The sequence below is a fragment of the Microcebus murinus genome, chromosome X (assembly GCF_040939455.1).
Source record: "Microcebus murinus isolate Inina chromosome X, M.murinus_Inina_mat1.0, whole genome shotgun sequence".
NCBI lineage: Eukaryota > Metazoa > Chordata > Mammalia > Primates > Cheirogaleidae > Microcebus > Microcebus murinus.
Window position 1 is genome coordinate 103,866,310 of NC_134136.1, and position 21,921 is coordinate 103,888,230.

General features: G+C 36.1%; 1 protein-coding gene across 1 annotated transcript in view; it reads left to right on the top strand.

The window, feature by feature from the left end:
- The window catches only part of IL1RAPL1 (interleukin 1 receptor accessory protein like 1), a 1,316,165-nt gene that overhangs the window by 644,584 nt on the left and 649,660 nt on the right, over nt 1-21,921 (top strand). Inside the window, exon 3 of the mRNA XM_012756926.2 lies at nt 20,759-21,038. Within this exon, the coding sequence (XP_012612380.1) occupies nt 20,759-21,038 (280 nt within the window). The remainder of the gene's footprint in view (nt 1-20,758; nt 21,039-21,921) is intronic.

Below are 21,921 nucleotides of genomic sequence, written 5' to 3' on the forward strand. Positions count from 1 at the left end.
GTGTACATTTTCTTATCTCTTTTAGAGCATGTATATATATATATGCCAGATTTCATGGAGATCCAATGATATTGTTGCTAGGAGTTATCTTTTTAAGATACTGTTTACCCCCATTTGTTTCATTTGTTTAAAATATAGTTTAAAAAGAGAGTCAATTCAAAATCACAATAGAATGTATATATGTGTTTAAGTAAATGTGAAATAAACATAAGCAATTGATGTATGTGACTGGGCTAAAGAGAATGTCCAATGTCTGCAGGACTAAAACAGTCCATTAAAGAATTATCTTCTTGTTTATGCGTCACCTACTGTCAGTTTATTTAAAAGGTTGTGTCTTAATTAGAGGCCATTAATGGACATAATTACCGAAACTAAAGTTCTGAAATTGTGAACTTCTCATGAGGATGTCAAGGTTTTGCAGTCCTTGTTTAGGGTACACTCTGAGACTGGCCCCAGCTGTACCTACCCTCTGATCCTAAATTCAGTCAACTTGTTAATGCTGATATCCTTACACTACACGCCTGTGCAGATGTGCAGAGATGGGAGTCAATCCCTCAGATATGCTGGGGAATTACTGCTTCCTTCCTCTCAGGAAAATTCAAAACCTATTTTTGGCACACAAAATGGGCCCCAATTGGTCCATCTTTCTGAGTTGCCCTCAACAAGAACAGAACAAAAGTGAATGGTGTGTAAAAGTCCTCAAGCTAATTCTAAGGAAAAAATATAGAAATAAAGGCACTCTGAATGTAGCACAAAGTGGATTTCAACCTTAGGAGTTCAAAGTTGAAAGAGAAAGGTTATGTATGGATTTACTCATTTGTGGGTTGTTTTCTTGTTTTCTTTTTTTTTTTTTTAATTGCAGAGATTTGGCTGGTCTAGGGCTAGAAGTCATGATGAAGAAACCAATTAGCAAATGCATTTATCATGATTTTGCCACATAATTCTATTCTCAGTGTTAATTGTTTAAGTAATGCCATTGAATTGATATGGTGTATTACCTCATGAATATATATTAATATATTTTTATATATATATATATGAGGACACACACATATACATGGCATGTTTTCCTGTGGTTAAATTGAAAATAGTAAGTGGTATATTTTTGCATTTGCAAGCATATATGAATTTATAATTTAAGATAAGTACCTACCTTTATATTATGAATATAATACTAACGTATAATATAATATGAATTATGAATATAATATGAATATTTTGCCATTATTTTAGGATGACAACTTTAATTCACCTTTCTTGAAAGATATTTAATTTATTTTTAAAACATTTGACTTTTGGTTAGATTTTAGATTTGTTATTTGAAAATGCTCAGGAAATGAGAAAGCATGAAATCTTTCTTTTTGTATTTTTATTTTTGTGTGAATATGTAGTTTTAAGGATTTAAAATTGTTTATCAGTGGATACTAATGAAGCATAATAGATTTCAAAACGTTTTCATTAGCAGCAAAGCTTGTGTTAGAAGAGATAACCAATTATGACCTCACAGATTGAGGTAATGCATACAGGGTAAGATAATGCATGTATAAAAAAGCCCCCTCTCATCAGTAACCACTATTAATAAGAACTCACTGAATTTAGGGCTTACAAAGATTAACAAGTGGATGATGGGTTTGAAAATCACCAAAGAGGAACCCAATAGATGGGTAGATTTCAGTGTCATCACTGTATACTCAGAAATTGAAGGAAAAGTGTACCAAAAAATACATAAATAGGAGAAGATCTCATTAGGGCCACTGTTTTTAAGGTTTTGTTGTTCTTTGTAGATTTATAAGCAAGTATGGAAAGAGCAGAATGGGTAATGAATGAAGGAGAATACAATGTTGCAGAAATATCATTCATATAGATATGATGGTGTGAAATGGATACTCTCATGCACTGCCTACAGAAATATAAACTGGCACAAACTCTTATCAAAACAATTTGGCAAAACATGATACCCTTTGACCCAGTAATCCTTTTAATATTGAAGCTGAAGGCAAAATCAGAAATTCAAACAAAATATTTATAAAATGACATTGATCATGATGCTATGTATTATGAGTTAAAATAAATATCTAATATCACAATGCATTTTTTAGTGAATATATACACAACTAACCTTTTCAAATAAAGAACAATGCACATTATGTAGAAAATGCAGAACATGAAATCCTGCTTCTTATAGTATGATCCCAATTGTGAAAATATTTAATGAGGCTCTTTTTGTAGGTACAAAGTTTAGAGCCTATCAAAATTACTTTAAAAAGTGTTTTATTATAAGGATGCATAAGAATTGAGTCCAGAACTTAAAATACAGTCAAGAATTAAGTTCTGGGGACTTGCTTTGATCTCTGTTTCTTTTCTTAATGAGTCTCTTGATTTCTCTACTTTTTTAAAGCTTCTCTCGGTGCATATCTTCACTCTTACCTCTCTAGGACTTGATTTTTCTATTCATTCATAGTTTCTCCTCCCTTACAATTTTGGATTATACATGGTCATTGCTTCTCTTGCCCTAAATCTACCTTACATATTTTGTTTCTACTCAAAGAGGAGGACTCTTAACTGGGTTAGCTCATCTTTTCTCATGAAACCAAGACATGGGTTATTTGCCTGTCTAGGAATTGCCTGCCTTTGTTTAGTTGGCTATCTTTGTACCAATCAGTCATGGCTGGTTTGGGCATGGGAACACATAAATAAACACATTGCCTTCCTTCTCCAACCTCTTCCTCTATCACTTCCTATTCTGGGCCCACAAAGTCTATGCTCTATCCAAACCACTCTTTTCCCAAAAAGAGAGAGAGAGAGAGAGAGAGAGAGAGAGAGAGAGAGAGAGAGAGAGAGAGAGAGAGAGATTGAGAATGAGTTTTATCATTTAATTACTCATTGTTAACTTGCCTTTTCTCATGTTTTGGAATTTTCATCACTGAATTCATGTTTAATCTTAAAGCCCTATCCTTTGTATGCCCTCATGAAGGACTTTTGTTTTAGACTCCCCAAGTAAAAGTTAACACTCTCATAGTGTTCTGTTCATGACTTTATTAAAGCACTTTTGGCATTGTATTCCCATTATGAGAGTGATGTATATGAATGATTGACTATAAAGAGCATGCTTTTGATACCATTTTCTGAAAGATACCATTTTTTACAGTTTCTAAAAGAAAACTATGATACTATAAGGTTATTAACATTATAACACTGATATCAGTGGTAAAAACAACACATATACCCACACACAAAAACACACACATATAATTCAACCAAACTTGGCATTCTAACATCCCCACATATGAGAACTGTCAAAGTATTGTTCCTGAGCTGTGTTATTTTTCTCCTACATGTGCCCTTATTCTAATAGTGGAAGGAATGTCTTTAAAGCAAAGCTGTCATCTTTTAAACACTGGAATAAAAAAGTTTCCATTTTCTGCATGAGTCAATTTTTTTTTCAGTGAATATTTCCAGCAAATGAACAAGCATGGCATTAACTCCATGCTTTGTTTTAGTGGTTTCCTTGTGCAGACTGGTTTCACAGAATGCTATGTGTAAATTGGTCAGATAGAACAAGAACTTATATTTCCACAATTTTACTGGGAACTTTGAAACTTCTATTATCTCACAGGACTCAGAAATTGAATCGAGGTGCTGTTACTAAGCCAGGTTATAGCAACGGACCTAGGAGTCAGTAGCTCAATTTTCTACTTCTTTGCATCAGATTTTCGCTTGAAAATGATGCATGCAATACTGGAGAATGGCAGGGAGGAGCCTCTGTGAAGTGTTAAATATTTGGTTCACTGGGTCCTATCAGCAGGTAGGGACTGTGGGGAGCTTGTTTATCCAGCAGAACAATCTCATTATGAAGACAGTGATGTAGTATAGTTTACTTCATACCCCAAAGCCATTCAAGGAAACAACTGAGTGAATGATATTCATCCAGGCCTGTATTGTGCTATTATGACTTGCAATAACTGGCAGCATATTAAATAGAGATCAGGGACTACAGCTACTCTGTTGAATGAAGTTCTGAAATTTCAAAGCTGTTGAATTATTCAGTATTTTCCAATTTATAGAATAAAAGAATATGTGATTGACTATTTCATGGCACAGTAATGGAAATAAAGAGAATACACAGACTTTATAAATTTCAGAGTAAATATCTATTTTTCATAATTGCATGATACTCAAGTGGGTCTCTGTATAGGCCAGGGTGACTCTTGCTGTCAAATACAAAGATAAGAACTTGCCTTTGAAAACTAAAGGACAATAAAAAATATATATGTATATACACATGCATACATACACACAACCCTTTATGATCACTAAGAACAACCCACCACACAGCCTTCTTTAGCTTTGAAAATATCCATGAATATTACATTGAAAAATAAAATAAGGTTTGAGACAAATGTCCCATTTTCCCCATGACAATACACTGGGAACAAAATAAGCTATAAGTTTACAATTAAGGAAGGGAACCTTGCCAAATGTGCTATGCAGTAAACTTATCAAATGCCTTAGCAATGCCAGAGCAGTGTTTAGGATACAGCAGGTACCTCATAAATATTTGTTGAAATAAATAATGAATCAATAATGCCTCCCTCCAGAGACAGCATAGACTAAGTACTGTAAATCATTTCTTCTCCCCAAAATTCAAATATTTTTTGTTGTCTGAAACATATTAAAGAAAGAAAGGTTCATGGTATCACTACTAAGGGTCTGAGTTATATATCAAGGAACTCAGCCACAGCCTTTTGATAAAACAGTCAAAGAAAAGATACTGAGCTAGATGAACTATGTTCCTTTTTAAAGGTATTTATTAGTTAACCATAGAAAAAGCATGCTTTCACTCACTGAGAATTTAAACTTTTATGTAAATAATAATATCTAACTGAAATAAAGTTATCATGAGGTAGCATCTGCTAGGCTGGAAGATTCCTTTAGTTTTGAGTTTAATCAGTATTAACAAACAGACTATAAAGATAATCTCACTAAAACCAGCACATAAGGATCTTTTCATTGCTAAGTAACACTGAGGCAGCTTAAATTTGCTTTGAATTTAGTAGATGATTTTATTAAAATCTGTCCACTATAGTTTTTCACATAAGTACTTTCTCTCAAATTTACCAACTCTCTAAAATGTATATGAATTTGCCCCACACCCAGAAGCTGCGCTCTCAAAGCTAGGGGAAAATAAAACCAAAAACAGCAAAGTCTGAATCAATGTAATTTTCTGCTGTTTAAACAGAGATTTCTACTTACAATGATTAAAGAATGCCCGAGAGCATGCCAATAACACCTCAAGAAAGCAGAGTTTAAGGTTCAAGGCAACCTTCTGTACTTGAATTTGTTAATCATTTCACGATACATATGTATTTCAAAACATCGTGTTGTACACCTTAAATATATACAATTTTTATTTTTCCATTATACTTCAATAAAGCTTGGGAAGAAAAAAACATGATTTTTTTCCTGAAGTAATCATCCCTTTTTTTCCTGCTCAAGTCTGAGAGTGTTTATGAAAATATTATGTAAGTGAAGTAGTACTACACAAATAGAAGATATTGTTATTTTTATATCTATGAAAAAAATTGTAAAACAAAGATCCTGAAGGAGGTACACAGATACATTTTTTGGAATACTCTGAACAAAATGCAGTATGTGAATAGAACCCCATCATAATAGATATATGATTACACTTACAAATGTAGATGAGTACCCAAAAAGTTGTATATAAAGCTAATATGTGTACAGCATATTATGTATTTTCATGAGACCTCTTCTGTGATAAAAATAGACTCAGCATCACTTAAAAAATGGTTCTAACCTTTTTTAAAATTCTCACTTAGAAATTCACTTGAAGGAGCAATACACAAGCTGTGTGTGTCTAATTTTCCCCCACAATCTCTGTAAGAAGTTAATCAAACAGGCAATTAATCTGTATGATATTATTCATATGAAAGTATATGCATATTAAAATACACAACAGACTTAATTCTCATTTCCCTTGAATTTTTCTCTAACTCCAGGGGACTTGAATGCCCAGCAGAGCTCAAAATATGAAAAAGATACACAGACGTGCTTTTGTTGCACAGACAGTGCAAGCAATAATGTTCTGCTGGAAAAACACTTGTAATGAAGGCAGAAAATGTGGAGTAAGCTAACAAGAGAGACTTCAACCCCAACCACATTTGTCATCTTCCACCTTGAACCTTGAACCTGCTTCTGCTCCTTATTTCCATGAATGATGTCACAATCTTCTCTGCAATCCTGGTTTGAAACCTCGGAATCACCTTGATTCCTCCTTTTCCCTGATCTCCCCCTTCTGATCGATCTATGCATCCTGTTGATTTTTGACTCTATACTTTTTCCCACATTTTTTCATATCCTTCATCACTTCTTTTTTTCCACCTCCACTATTTTAAGAACTTTCTGAGTGGTCCCCTTGCCCCCAGCTATCCCCTCACAATCCATGCTTAATATTGCCACAGAAGTGATCTTCCTAAAATGTAGATCAGATATTACTTCCTTTGCAGATATTTCCCACTGTGTGCTTTGATTGGATCAGTGTTCTTCAATGTGTCATCCCTTTGGGGGTTAACATCTGTGGGGGAAAAAACAAAACAGGGGTCATCCTTTGACCATCAGCATCACCTGAGAACTTTTGTAAAAGTTATTAGGAAATATTAGCAAATTATTAGGTCCCATCTCAGACCTTCTAAACTCTGAGGGGGAAACCCAAACGCTATTGTAACAAGGCCTCCAAGTGATTCTGATGTGGACAAAATTTGAAAACTACTGGGCTACGGAATTAAGTTCATGTTTCTTGGCATGAGGTCTTGTCAAACCCATCTTTCTGATCTTATTTTCACCTAGCTACACTCTTCTCTTCCCCTCCCCACTCCACTATTTTCAAACCTTATTCTTTGCTATCCCATTAACTGGGATATCCCTGTGACTTGCAATTTTCCCTGCCCAATTATCAAGTTTTGAACTAAGGCATATTTTAAATTCCATCTCTTTCTTAAATCCTTTTTGATCTTCCCCCTCATATTTCATGCTCTATTAGTTCATTTGAAAAATGGAAGAGAGTTCTGGGTAGAGAAATAGAACAAAACTCCTGTTCTGTGTTCCTCACCAATGCTGCCTTTACTCTTGCAATTTCTCTGTTCTTCCTTGTGTTATATGTAGCTGTTGACATGTCTGTCCCTACTAAAATATGATATCTTCAAAAGCAACACTAGTTTCAGTAATCTTTGTTGTAGAAGAGTGAGTTGCACATAGTATGTGGTCTATGTGGAATCACACCAAAATGTAATTTGAATTCTAATTCATGATTATTTCATGCATTCATTGCTGCAAACAATAGCCCATTTGGGATTGTTATAAAATTTAAAGACTTTTATAACCTGTAATCTTTAAAAATATAATTCTGTTTTTCTATATGCTCTAAAACAAAAACAATAAAAGTAAATCTGTGCCTTGAGCCCTGTTACTCTCTCTTTAAAGGATCAATTTGCAGGGTGGGTGTCCTGCCATCCAACAGGCCTTTCCTGTAAGGCACTTCTAAATTGGGAAAAGAATTAAATTTGATCAGTGTTTGTTTTGTCTGTTGCTCATCATGTTGATATTTAATCCAGTGTCCAACAAGTGTCCCAAAGGTATAAAATGCCTGAAACTGGCAATACTTTTTGACCTATCTGTATGCACATGTCCTTATCAGTTTCATGATCCAAATAGAGGGCTTTGTGGAGATATACATGAGCTAAATAAATAGCATAATAATATGCCTAATGAATATAAAACAGTGCACTATGTTTAATAGATCAACAAGGATTTATTGAGTTCTAAAGTATGTTAAGTTCTGTGAAATCAAATTGTTCTGAGTCAGAAAATTGTATTGTTTTATAATTCAATAAGGGAAAATGCATACTGGTAATTTTTAAAAAATTAGTAGGATTAAAAATACCTAGAAACAATAGTTATGAGTGATTGTGCTGAAACTCAAGATATGTATTTTCAATACCAATTTAAGTGAACATTTATTTAGTTAATTACTCATTTATTCAACGCATATTTATTGATTGCCTATTATGCTCCAACAACAGTAAAGCAAATAGATATAGATATGGAAATAGCTATAGATATATAATTAGAGTTAGATGAGATTTAGTCACATAGATGATAGAGAGACAGAGGGCAACAGAGATAGAGATAGAGTCCCAGTTCTTAAAGTCCCCTCCGCCCAGTGATAAATGAAATAGATATAAGCAAATAATTATTCAATATGATACATACTAATAAATGTATTATTAAATATAGAACACAGGATAAATAATCAAAAGAATGAAAAAAATCTTTAAAGCAAATTGATATTATTTTACTCTTAAAAGATGGACAATTTGTATGAAGATATATCAGTATCAATTCCTTATGCCTAGACTAATAAGAAAAAATAAGAATCCAGGTTTTCTTATAGCATTTGATTGTGTTTGCTCAAATAGTGGGCTTTTCCTGATCCTGTTCAGGATAGGAATGGAAAAGAGAACATCTAGTATATTCCAGGTACTGTATTAGGCATTTTCTCATGTCACTACTAAACATTAAGAAAAGAAAAATAAAGATTTAAAGATGAGTCTTAAGCTGAATTTATTTAAGGCAAGGCAGGAATAACATGATCCCATGCAGAGGGATAGGGCTTTTAAGATTAATTGTCTCAGGAGTTCGAAACCAGCCTGAGCAAGAGTGAGACCCAGTCTCTACTATAAATAGAAAGAAATTAATTGGCCAACTAATATATATAGCAAAAATTAGCCGGGCATAGTGGCACATGCCTGTAGTCCCAGCTACTGGGGAGGCTGAGGCAGTAGGATTGCTTGACCCCAGGAGTTTGAGGTTGCTGTGAGCTAGGCTGACACCACAGCACTCACTCTAGCCTGGGCAACAAAGTGAGACTCTGTCTTAAAAAAATTTTTTTTTTAAATTTAAAAAAAAGATTAATTGTCAAAGAATGGCTCAGAGAAAATGTTCACATATAGATGCATACAAGGAAGAGCAGCCCTTATGAAGACTATTTCCTGGCCAAAAGCAAGTGCAGAGTATAAAGAAGGCAAAACCAGAAGGTTTCACAAGGAAAAATGATTGGTGAGCTAAAACAAGCCTTCCAGGTCAGTTCAGGAATTTATCATTATTGTGAAGCTCGGCCTAGGGTGATTGACGAACCCCTAGTCTGTCTGTTGAGTCCAGATAGTACAATTACATCACAGACTGCCAACAGTCCAAGTTCACTATCATGCTGTTTTTCTGACCAATTATCTGAGAAATGGTTGTTTTTCTTCTGGGGCCCTGACTGCTCACTATCTGCCATCCCTAACTCTCTCCAGGTTCAGGGACATGGAACAGGCACAAGCCCAAGCCCAAGGCACAGGGAAACTTTCCTTATCAACTCCAGACAACCCTACAAAAGAGATTTTTCAAAATGCAGAAATTAAGGCCCTGAGAACTTAAGTGACTTGTTTGACCTTGACATGGCTGGGATTTAAAGTTGTATCTGGTTTGTCCAGAGCTCCTATGTCACTCTATTATATTATTACCTACATTTCCCAACTCTATCTTCATTAACATGCATGTCCACAAAGAATGACAAATAATGTTGATTGTGGTGAATCTAAGTCACACATAGATCCCAGAGTCCCTTTGGGTTAAATCATGTTCAGAAGAATTGCATTCTTTTATTCTCTATCTTTATATGCAGTACATGCCACTCTCACCTCTACCAGCCTATTTGATTATCCAGAGAAGTTGAGAGAAAGTTTGCCAAGGTCTCACTGAAGTCTATCTGTCACTCAAGACTGATTTCGTCCTTACTCTCTTGAAATGAGGTGGCTCAGAAATAGGTCCAAAAGTCTGGAAGAAGTGGCTAATGACATAAAAATGTAAAAGTAGAACTGATTTATGGATGCAATGGGATGTAAAAGCACTACATTTAACCAGATGTATATTTGCTTATGCTTCATTTGGGGAGCATGGCTGGTTAGGGAGGGCCACTATTTTCATTCAAGAGGCATTCAGGGGACATTATGGGTTCATGTTTATCACAAATAAGTCAAATTATTATTACCAAAACGTTTGTACCCTCATAATACCCTAAAATAAAAATAAAAATAAAGAAATAAAAAAGAAGTCAAATTATGACTAAAGACACTCAATAAATATTTACCTTGAGTTATAGGGTGTTCCCTGCTAGTCAGGATCATAATACTCCTCAAACCTCCAAAAGAATGCAAGGAGGGATGACTAGGAAACCAAGAGTCAGTGTTCCTGACTCGCCCCTAGCATCTAGAGGTTTATTTCTCCCCCCTTTTCTTCCAGAAATATAAATACTCACCTGGACTTCTTTTGCCCTGAATACATTTATTTTATTGAGCTAGGAAAGATATACCGATATATTGGATCATCACAAAGAAATGAATGTTCAGTGAAGACCAAGGCCGACTGCTACTTAAACTAATGACTTGCTGTTCAGACTCAGCTTGGATGTTCCTCCCCAGGAAAGATAGAAATCATGTCCCTAGTTGCTCTGGATCCCAGAGCCTCAGGAATATTGTAGCATATCTGGTGACCTCACAGCAAATGGATTGTTGCCTCTAAGGAACTGTTGACTCTGAAAACTGATTTGAAGCATGCTTTCCATAAACCCCATGTTATTGTTCACAGTGTTGACTTCTCTTCCCTTACTAGATGATATGGGCAGGTTCTGGGTGAACACTATTATTTGCTTGCTATTAGGGAATCCTGTCACAGGCCTTAACTCTGAATGATATTTCAGAGGGGGAAGAGTCACTCCTACAGTGGCCCAGTAGAGGGAAATGTAACAACAGCAGTGAGAAAAGAGGCCGGGCACGGGGCTCACACCTGTACTCCTAGCACTCTAGGAGGCTGAGGAGGGAGGATCACTTGAGGTCAAGAGTTCGAGACCAGCCTGATAAAAAGCAAGACGCAAGACCCTGTCTCTACTAAGAATAGAAAAAATTAGCCAGGCAACTCAAAATAGAAAAAAATTAGCCAGTTAACTAAAAATAGAAAAAATTAGCCGGGCATGGTGGCGCATGCCTGTAGTCCCAGCTACTTGGGAGGCTGAGGCAAGAGGATCGCTTGAGCCCAGGAGTTTGAGGTTGCTGTGAGCTAGGCTGATGCCACGGCACTCTAGCCCAGGCAACAAACTGAGACATTGTCTCAAAAAATAAAAAAATAAAGAAAAAGAAAAGAAAAGAGCAAATACAAAAAACACTGATGTGGCTTGTAATAGGCCAAGAGACATTATAGGTGAGAAGAGGCAACAGGAATTTGAGAGGCTGCTAAGTCTGAGCAAAAGGAGGATTCAGGCAGCAGATCCTTTTATTATCATGGTGCTTCTCTGCCCTATTTTGTCTTTATGGCAGGTACAAGCACAACTATTTTTCTCAACTTTAAGATGCTTCTCTGTATAGTGAAGCCAAAAGAAATGCAAAAGCTTGTGTTAACACAATCTTTCATTGGAAAAACAATACCAAAGTGAATGGATTTAATTATTAATATAATGATGAGTAAAAATAGCTTAAATTCTCAAACAGACCAAAATATGTATTATGCATATATATTATACATTACACACGCATATTATATATGCATTATACATATTATAATATAATGAACCCAGTAAGAGATTTAGGGGTGATAAATTATGGCTGAACATTTTTGCCATTCAGTTATCAGATGACTGATATTGATTCTAAAGCTATATTTTTATTATTTGCGAGAAAAATGTACAAACTGCATTTGGCACTCAATTTAAGAAATAGTGCATAAGAGTTAAAATCTTAGCATGTGTTGTGAGGTAGATGCTTCCATAGGCAGCTATTGTGAAAGGTTGTGTGACACCTTTTGGAAATCTAGTTAAAAATATCTGTAAAGCCCTAAAATGTATTATTTGATCCAGTAATTCCACTTCTGGGATTCTATCCCAAGAAAATACCTTTTTTTTTTCTTTTTGGAGAGGAAGGCTGTGGAGCTTTGTATAGAAAGCTGTTTTGTCACAGAACTATTCAAAGCAGTCAAACCTGTGGAAAAACTTAAAGTTAACTAACATCAGAGGATTTAAGTAAATTATAATGTAGCACTAGTACAGAATATTATGCAGTTATTATGAAAGGTTAAGTAGAAAAATCATGATGCAAAATGTTATAAAATATATGATCTCTACTGAGAAAAGAAACTGAATAAATGAGAGAATAGATTATAAATGACTATTTTATTCTTTTTACTCTCAAATAGTTTCTCTTTGGTCTCTTTGTCATTAGAAAACTAATGCTTTAAAAAATAAATCCTCACCAAGTGCATGCTATGCAATGCACAGGTTTTTGTGTATTACTGTCAGGAATACTTGCTACAATGGAGAAGCTAAGATATGATGGAAGGTTAACGATACTACCAGGATCCTATTAATACTTACCATGGCACCAGCTATCTCCTGATTAAGAGGGGCCCGTATCTAAGAAAAAAAATATGATAACAGCTAAGCAAGGCTTGCACATACCTGGAGATGACCTAGATTGAGAGGCTGATAGATGATAACTTCTGGGCTTCCTCTGACAAAGGGTTGTCTAGAAACTGGGTTCCTGATAATTGGCAGAGCCTCTTGAGAAACATCAATTCTTACCACCCACACAAATCTCTCCAAAATATTTGAAAGAGCTCTTCTGAAGTTGCTACACTGCATATATCTTTAAAGCTGAGAATCTGGATACATTTTACCCCAGATAAACATGATTCAAAAAGTAGAGTTGGTGACAAAGTGTTTTGTGAATCAAAGCATAATAGAAATGTTAGCTTTTGTGACGATTTGCAGCTATCATTGCTGCTGATAATTTGTGGGCATCTCTGCTATCTCCTCAAAAGGATGCCAGCATTGCTAACTTTCAGCTGTGGAGTTCATATTTGGAAAGAGCAGCAGAAAGTGCAGATAAAGTGCAGAATTTACCTATTTAAGATCCAGCCTTAGGCTGGGCGCGGTGGCTCACGCCTGTAATCCCAGCACTCTGGGAGGCCGATGCGGGCGGATTGCTCGAGGTCAGGAGTTCGAAACCAGCCTGAGCAAGAGCGAGACCCCATCTCTACTATAAATAGAATTAATTAAAGAAATTAATTGGCCAACTAATATATATAGAAAAAATTAGCCAGGCATGGTGGTGCATGCCTGTAGTCCCAGCTACTCGGGAGGCAGAGGCAGAAGGATCTCTTGAGCTCAGGAGTTTGAGGTTGCTGTGAGCTAGGCTGACGCCATGGCACTCACTCTAGCCTGAGCAACAGAGCGAGACTCTGTCTCAAAAAAAAAAAAAAAGATCTAGCCTTGTTCGGTGTCTGTGATAGTTTAGGTGCACGGTCTACACTCCCTAGCTATAATCATGTCTCAAGTTTGATATTTCCAAGCACACTAGGAGTACAATCAAATGATATCAATATGGCAGACATTTATTTTTCAACCAGTACAATTAAAAAAGAGAAAAAGTGTATATGAATTTTAGATCTGTCTTCTGAGGACTTTTTTTTAACTTTAGTACATTTCCATTGCCTAAAACTTTTAAATGAAAAAGTTATAAAAACATTTCAAAGACACCACCATTTGACAGACTTGCTGTTATTGATTTCCTAGTTGACTGGGAAAGATATTTTAGCTAATGACCAAACATATGAGTTGCAGAGTAAACTAACATTATTCCTCTCCCTCACTGCTTGTATTCATTCAATCACCTACTCCTAACAATTTACCTTCTAAATCTTTCTCAAATCCACCCCATTTGCTCTTTTTCTACTACCACTGCCATACTTTAGACTTTCAGTAATATCATTCTCTTGGCTAAAGCCTTCAAGGTTATATCCTTAACTCCACCCCACATAGCACATTAAAAACGATTAGACTGCCTCCACCTCCAGATTGAAACCCTTCAATGTTCCTCAACCACTGTCACAATGAAGCCAAACACTTTTTTACATCTCATAAAGGAACCTCCACAATCTTTGTTTGCCCACATCTTTCCCTTCATCTCTAGCTTTTGCCTGATTTAAACTTGTTGTTTCTACCACAAAAAACCATTTGTCATTCTTGCAAAACTATGCTACCTCTTATTTCTGTGCTTTTGTGTTCACCTCCAAATCAGTATCTGTCTGACCATTCCTTGTATGGCTAACTGATTAAATTTTGACAGATATCTCAAACATTTCCGCTTCATAGAACATGTTCCTACCCGTGTTGTGTATTTCTTTATCATTGCATTTCCATGTGGTGCTTTTAATTTTGTCTGTCTCTCCCATTGGACTGTGAGCTCCAGGAAAACAAGGGCTATTTCTTATATGTCTTGGTATATACAGCCCCTAGAAAAGAAACTCGAATGAAGCTGGCTCTCACTATATGAATATATAAATCTGTGTTAGGTCACCTTTTCAGAACTGAGTTCAAGACAGGGTTTTGGATGCACATGATTGATTAAGGGAATACTCTTCAGGGAAATCCTGTAAGGAAGAGAGAGAGGGAGCAGGGCAGGAGAGAGGAAAAAGCTGAGTGAGGATAAGGTCTCCGGTAAACTCTAGACTTGGCATCATACACAGAGGAGCTCTGGAGCCTAAATTGCACCATAGAGTTGTCCCCATTTGAGGCAAAGCAGCTGGTCTTTTGTCTACCCACATCAGTCAGTTACTGGCAGTGGGCGACATCCAAGGGGATGTAAGTTTCCCAGATGGGTGGCTCTTGTCAATAATCAAGAGTAATTTTCAAGAGGAGATGACATGAGCAGTTACCAACCAATACTGAAATGAGCTGCTAGAGAATGAATACATCAGCTTAGTAAAAGATTATCAGAGCAGGGCATATACTACTGTATCATAGGTATCTTAATTGTTTTATTATTATTCCAATATACCTACCTAAGTAGACACAGTTTTTGCATCCCTTTTCCAAAATGCTTGAGACCAGAAGTATTTTGTATTTCAGATATTTTCCAATTTTGGAATATTTGCATATACAGTACATAATAAGATATCTTGGAGATGGGACCCAAGTCTGAACATGAAATTCATTTATGTTTCATATACACCTTATATACATAGCCTGAAGGTAATTTTATTATTCTCTTTGGGACACTGAATAAACTGTGTGTTGTGTATTTTTGTTTTGACTGTGACCCATTACATGAGGTCAGGTGTGGAATTTTTCATTTGTGGATTCATGTTGGCACTCAGAAAGTTTCAAATTTTGGAGTATTTTGGATTTTGGATTTTCTAGTTAGAGATGCCCAACATGTACTTTAAAATAATACAATTTACCATTTTATAAGTAAAGTATTTTATTTTTATATTAGGATACGATATGTATAAGTTCTGTGATTAGACTTTTATTTTGAAGAATTCAACCTTCAAGCTTGTTACCATGGAGATATTTTGAGCTCTCACATATGTAGTAATGGTGACTTAATTAAAAATACTTTCTCTAATCTAATTTGAATATATTGACATTATCCAGTGGATGTAGCTTTTGTTTGTGAAATGGTACATCAGCATGAACTCCCTGTAAAGGAATGAGTTCTGAATCTTAATTCCATCACTGACTTCATATAAGCTCCCAGAACTTTATGGGTGGTAACAAAAATGAATGAACGTGGTGTTTCCTACAGACATCCCCCAACATAACTTCATGGCTTCATAAACTCCCATTGGCTATGAAAGAATATGTACTACAGAGAGGTACTAAACTACAGTACTAGAATCTTCTCATCAGAGAAGGAGAATACCAATAGCAAATTTTCTAAGAGAGGCTTATAGAAGGGTATTTTATTCTGAAAGAGAGACAGATTAAATACTACCAGTCTACACAATTACCTGATGATAATTTTTAAAAATAAAAGTAATAATAAAATTACACATAATTCATAAATGTGTAATGAAATTAACATAATGAAATTAACTTAATTAAATTAACAGTGCCTAGAAATCTGCTTTTGGAATGATTGTTCTAAAGCCAGAAGAGCTTATGTGAGGTAGTAAGAAAAAACTGAATGTACAACAGCAATTCTGTTTATCAACAGTTAGGTTTTAAATTATCACATATCCTTTTAAGATTTGAGATGCCCCAGTACACATGTTTAAAAAATGATTTGTGGTTATGTAAAGAAAACTTTATTCATAAGGAAATACATACTGAAGTATTTAGGGATGGAATGTCATTATTTCTCTAATTTATTTTCAACTAGTTCAGGAAAAAACTATAATACTCACAAGATGAGAGAGAGCAATGTGCAAAAATGAGGCAAAATCTTAACAAAGGAAGAAATAAATCTCATTCATCGTCTTTTTCACTTAATAAAATGCTTTATTGCAACTTGAAAAGAGACAAATCCATCAGTTATTTAAATGTATTTATTCAATAATATGAATATATCTTGAATTGTTCTTTATAGTATTTGCCATCTTTTTCCAAAAAATATTAAACCATGTTAATGTGATAACTTATTTTTGAACATGCATCTAGTTTAGTGGCAGTAAAACCTCCTAAGCCACAGGTCCTCTATTTTCATATTAAAATGAACACAAAGTGATTCTGATGTCCAAGGTGTCCTTTCTTCATTTCAGCTCTGGCTCTTCCTTGACATGTGACTCTGAAGAGTTTGAACCATTTTTTTCTAACTGATAGTTAAGTACTAAAAAACACTAATTTCCAGGAATATTTATGCTTTTATTCCAACATTTTTCTCAGTAAACATATTCTGCAAGTGTGCACTAATATCTATATTTATTCCCAACACAACTCTCCCTCTGTTCTCTTGATTTAATTTGTTGCTAACTTTTTAGAACTTTCTAGAGTAAATCTTTTTGCTTTTACCTTCAAGCATTTTGCTTCATCTTACAAATCTTCTGAGACTTTGAATAATTTGATCTTACTGTTTATACAGCTACCTTGAAAGTGTTTCAACCTTTTTCACTGGCAGCAATATCCTCTTTGGCAGATAGCCTCGGTTACAATAACTTGCTTCTAAAATTGTAATTCATATTGTGGTAAAACAAAATAATTTCATGCTTACCATCAGAATTATAACTGTTTAAACTAAAATCTCAGCTAGAATTTATTTGATGTAATGGGACAAATGTGCAAAATTGTTTAGACAAATATCACATAACCCTAGCAACTCTGTGTAGTTCTTTTATCCTATTTAATGTGGTATGTTGGCTCTGCAGCAGTCACTGACAGGAATGATGAAAATAACTCGGACATTGATGCTGTTCATCAAGCTTCCAGCACACCTACTCTAGGTAGTACTTCATTACAGCCCTTTAATAAAAATCTTAAAACCAAATTTAGTCATTGAAATTAACTAAATCAAAGAAAGCTGTGAAATTGACACCTTTATTAAGAAACCTTTATTAAGAACATTTGGTAGTAGGGAGAATTAATTCTACATTCAGATATAGCTGGGTGAGAATCCCAGTACTCATGCTCATTAGCTGGCATGGAGTTTTTCCAACTGTACTGTTTAGTTATTCGTTTGTTTCTTTTTTTATGCATCCATCCATTCATTTAATAAATGTGTGTTGAACTTGTTAGTCGGCACAGTTGTAAGGAATGGGGCTAAAGAAATGAGTGAGAAGGACAACTGATCTCAGGGGTTTACAGTCTGTTGGACATACAGAAAGCAAAAAAGCAGATACATAATGTAACATCAGATAGCAATAAGTCTTATCAATGAAATATTAAAGCAGTCTCTCGATCAAGTGACCAGGAATTAGGAAGGCAGTGTTTCATATGGAGAAATTGGAAAAGGCCTTTCTATTTTTTTTTTTTTTTTTTTTAGACAGAGTCTCACTTGTTGCCCAGGCTATAGTGAGTGCCATGGCGTCAGCCTAGCTCACAGCAACCTCAAACTCCTGGGCTCAAGTAATCCTTCTGCCTCAGCCTCCCGAGTAGCTGGGACTACAGGCATGTGCCACCATGCCCAGCTAATTTTTTTTATATATATATATTAGTTGGCCAATTAATTTCTTTCTATTTATAGTAGAGACGGGGTCTTGCTCTTGCTCAGGCTGGTTTCGAACTCCTGACCTCGAGCAATCCGCCCGCCTCGGCCTCCCAGAGTGCTAGGATTACAGGCGTGAGCCACCGCGCCCGGTGGAAAAGGCCTTTCTGAAGAGATGATTGTTAAAGGGAAGAAGAGAGGAAGCCATGCAGTTGGTTGATTGAAAAAGTTTCCAAGAAGAAGGAACAAGAAATTCAAACCCTTAGTGCATATTTCTGTGAAGGGTTAGTGAAAATTTGTAAAGTTGTTGGCACATAGTTAAGTGCTTGTTAGATGTTTGATATAATTTTAAAATAATAAATGTAAATAATTGATTCCATATGTTATTATGTTTCTTCTTTGCTCTAATGTATGCTTCCTTTTCATCTTTCTAGATCATTTTTCTTCTCTTGAATTCTATACTATTCATTCAGCTCTCAGAGCCTTTAGGCTTTGCTCTTTTTATTTTTTTATTTTTATTTATTTATTTTTTTTGTGACAGAGTCTCGCTTTGTTGCCCAGGCTAGAGTGAGTGCCGTGGCGTTAGCCTAGCTCACAGCAACCTCAAAGTCCTGGGCTCAAGCAATCCTCCTGCCTCAGCCTCCCGAGTAGCTGGGACTTCAGGCATGCGCCACCATGCCTGGCTAATTTTTTCTATATATATTAGCTGGCCAATTAATTTCTTTAATTAATTCTATTTATAGTAGAGATGGGGTCTCGCTCTTGCTCAGGCTGGTTTCGAACTCCTGACCCCGAGCAATCCGCCCGCATCGGCCTCCCAGAGTGCTAGGATTACAGGCGTGAGCCACTGCGCCAGGCCGCTCTTGTTAATTTGTAGTGAGTTTAACCCTGCTTGCAATATTCAGATTTTTACTAGCATCAGAGGTTCTGTTTGCTTGGTCTTTGCCCTTTTGCTCAACATTTGTATATTCTGAGCAAAGCCAAATTGATTTTCCTGATAAGTGTCGGACAACTTCCTTTTCTAAGCAATAAATCCACAGCTTCTCTGCAATGATGATAATGTTGATGTACCTGCCCTGTGCCGACCTGTTGTTGTGTATGCGTGTGCAGGGAAATGGGTGATAAAGAAATGGTGACAAGATGACATTTGGAAGATAGTGCTTCCAGGAAATGCAGAAAGCCCAACCATACCCTGCCCCTGTCCTCCCCATTTCCTACAATGGTTTCTTTTTTTCACTTCCCTTGATGTTCCCAGAAGTCAGAGAAAAGTGACCATCTACCTCTGTCTCTGGCTGTGAAAAAAACCACTACCAGAGCTCAACTCACTTTTGTTTTCTTTCTACCTTTTTTGGCTGTAAAACATTTATTCTAAACTAATTTTATCAGTTTGGGTTCAGTCAGAGAGAAGAACCACAGTCATTTGAACAGAGAAAGTTTGTACAAAGGATTATTAAGTGTAACAGGGTATTGTAGTAATGAAAGGAAGCGATTGTGAAAGAAAAATATATTCATCTGCTTGGGCTTGCCATAACAAAATACCATAGGCTGGGTAGATTAAACAGCAGACATTTATTCCTCACAGTTCTGGTGGATGGGAAGTCTAAGATCAAGGTAGCAGCCAATTCGGTTTTTGATGGTGGCTCTCTTCCTGGTTTTAAGATGGCTACCTTCTTGCTGTATTGCTCACTTGACCTCTTCTTTGTGAGCACAAGAGGGGGGGGGAGCGCTTTCTCTTGTCTCTTCTTAGAAGGGCAACTTACTTGCTGATTTTCTCTTAAAGAGAAAAAAATAGGACATTAATCCCATCAGGAGGGGCCCCACTCTTATGACCTCATTTAACCCAAATAACTTCTCAGAGGTCTTCTCTTCAAATACCATCACATTGGGGGTTACGGATTCAACAGATGAATTGGGAGAGGGGAGTCACAAACATTGAGTCCCTAGGAAAAGAGAAACCTAAAGAATAGAAGAGTGGCTGCCTTTACCCCTAAGGCTGAAATAGAGCATCCAAGAAAAAGTCCCTAACTTTGCATTCCCAGAGCAGAGATTCAGACCTTATTGGGAAGGTACAGCCATGGCTTACTGAATGGCAGAAGTCACTGAGTTGCCACACTAGCAGAACTTGTTAAAAATCTGTCCTCTGGAAGTTAACAGAAATCCTCTCTTTAAGGTCCCTGGGAAAGCTGTTCATAGGAACAAAATGTCTTACCTGAGGCTCTGCTAAAAACATCACCAAGCTGCTGGCTGCCATGCACTGCAGGAGCCAGGTGCTGGAAAAGCCTCACACACTGCAAGAACCTGCCAAGCAAGCACACTGGAACTAGGAGGCAACAAAACTCTTTCCTCCTGTGGTGTCTCTCCAGTACCCTCTACTGGCAAAATTTCAGTGCCAGCTAGCAAAGAAAAAAATATTTCAAAGGCCCAGATCTATTTTTACAGAGCAGGCAGAAAGGTATATTTAGACCTGAGAGGCAATAAATCAATAACCAGCACATGAATATAAACTAATAAATACCAGCAGAAGCAGACTAAGTGAAAAGTGCATTGTTTGTTAGCAGGGTAAACTACTTTTAAAGGCCATTCTCAGTTTGATTCATTGCTATATCCTCTGTGCCTAGAATAAAATCTGACCCAAAATAGATACTTAGTAAATATGTGTTGAATGAATGAACTAATTGCTCAGTTTTTCTCTAATGTTTTTCCTCTCTCTCTCTTTTCTTTTACTATAGCCGATGGATGCACTGATTGGTCTGTTGATATCAAGAAATATCAAGTTTTGGTGGGAGAGCCTGTTCGAATCAAATGTGCACTCTTTTATGGTTATATCAGAGCCAATTACTCCCTTGCCCAAAGTGCTGGACTCAGTTTGATGTGGTACAAAAGTTCTGGTCCTGGAGACTTTGAAGAACCGATAGCGTTTGATGGAAGCAGAATGAGCAAAGAAGAAGACTCCATTTGGTTCCGGCCAACATTGCTACAGGACAGTGGCCTCTATGCCTGTGTCATCAGGTATTCTTTTAATTCTATTACTGCTGAATCAAAGAAATCACATGCTGTTTTCTCATACTTAAATTTTGTTGCTAACTCTTTTGCCTAAAGGTATTGTCTCAATATTTGCATGGGTTGCTGCTTTTTTAAAATTTAGAATCTAAATCATAAAAAGATGGGATTGGAATTTATATTGAGACATTATTTCTAGCTTATGGAGAAAAGAGATACCATCTGGGTATCTACTTATGTTACCAGAAATTACTAAAGACTATGAAATAAAATTTATAGAGGAGGTAAAATGTTGCAAATAAAATGTAAGCAAAGACTTGCAGAAAGGATGCATAGTTTATTGCTAAATGGGTTGTAACATTTTGTTATTGCCCTTCACAGACAGATAGAGCATGGATACCTCTGGTTCACACACATCTGCAAAGATGATTTAGGTAATGTGTGTATGTGCACAGGAAGAGGAAGGCAGCATTGCCATGTTAGGGAATACAAAGGTTGTGCTCAAGATCATTTTGTTCACTAAAACTGCTGGGTCAATACAAAAATTCTCTCTAATCTTTCAGGCCCAATACCAAAGTTAATAACAAATTCTCTGCCTTTGTCCCCAAGGAAACTCATCATATATCTACATATCTTTGTCAGCTTGTGGAAGAGACATATTTAGTTTGTTTAATGATAATGCATTGAAACAGTATCTGTGTAATACATTAGCAGTTACAAATCTCAGTTTAAGCATTTAGCCCTTCATGGATTGTGAATCACACCCTTCATGAATGATCGTGGATGTCATTCGACTATTAGAACATTAGCAAAGCTGGGTTATAGGCTGATAGAGGGTATGTTTAAATCTATTTTTTGGCTGTCTGTATTTCGGTTTATTTAGAGAAATAAA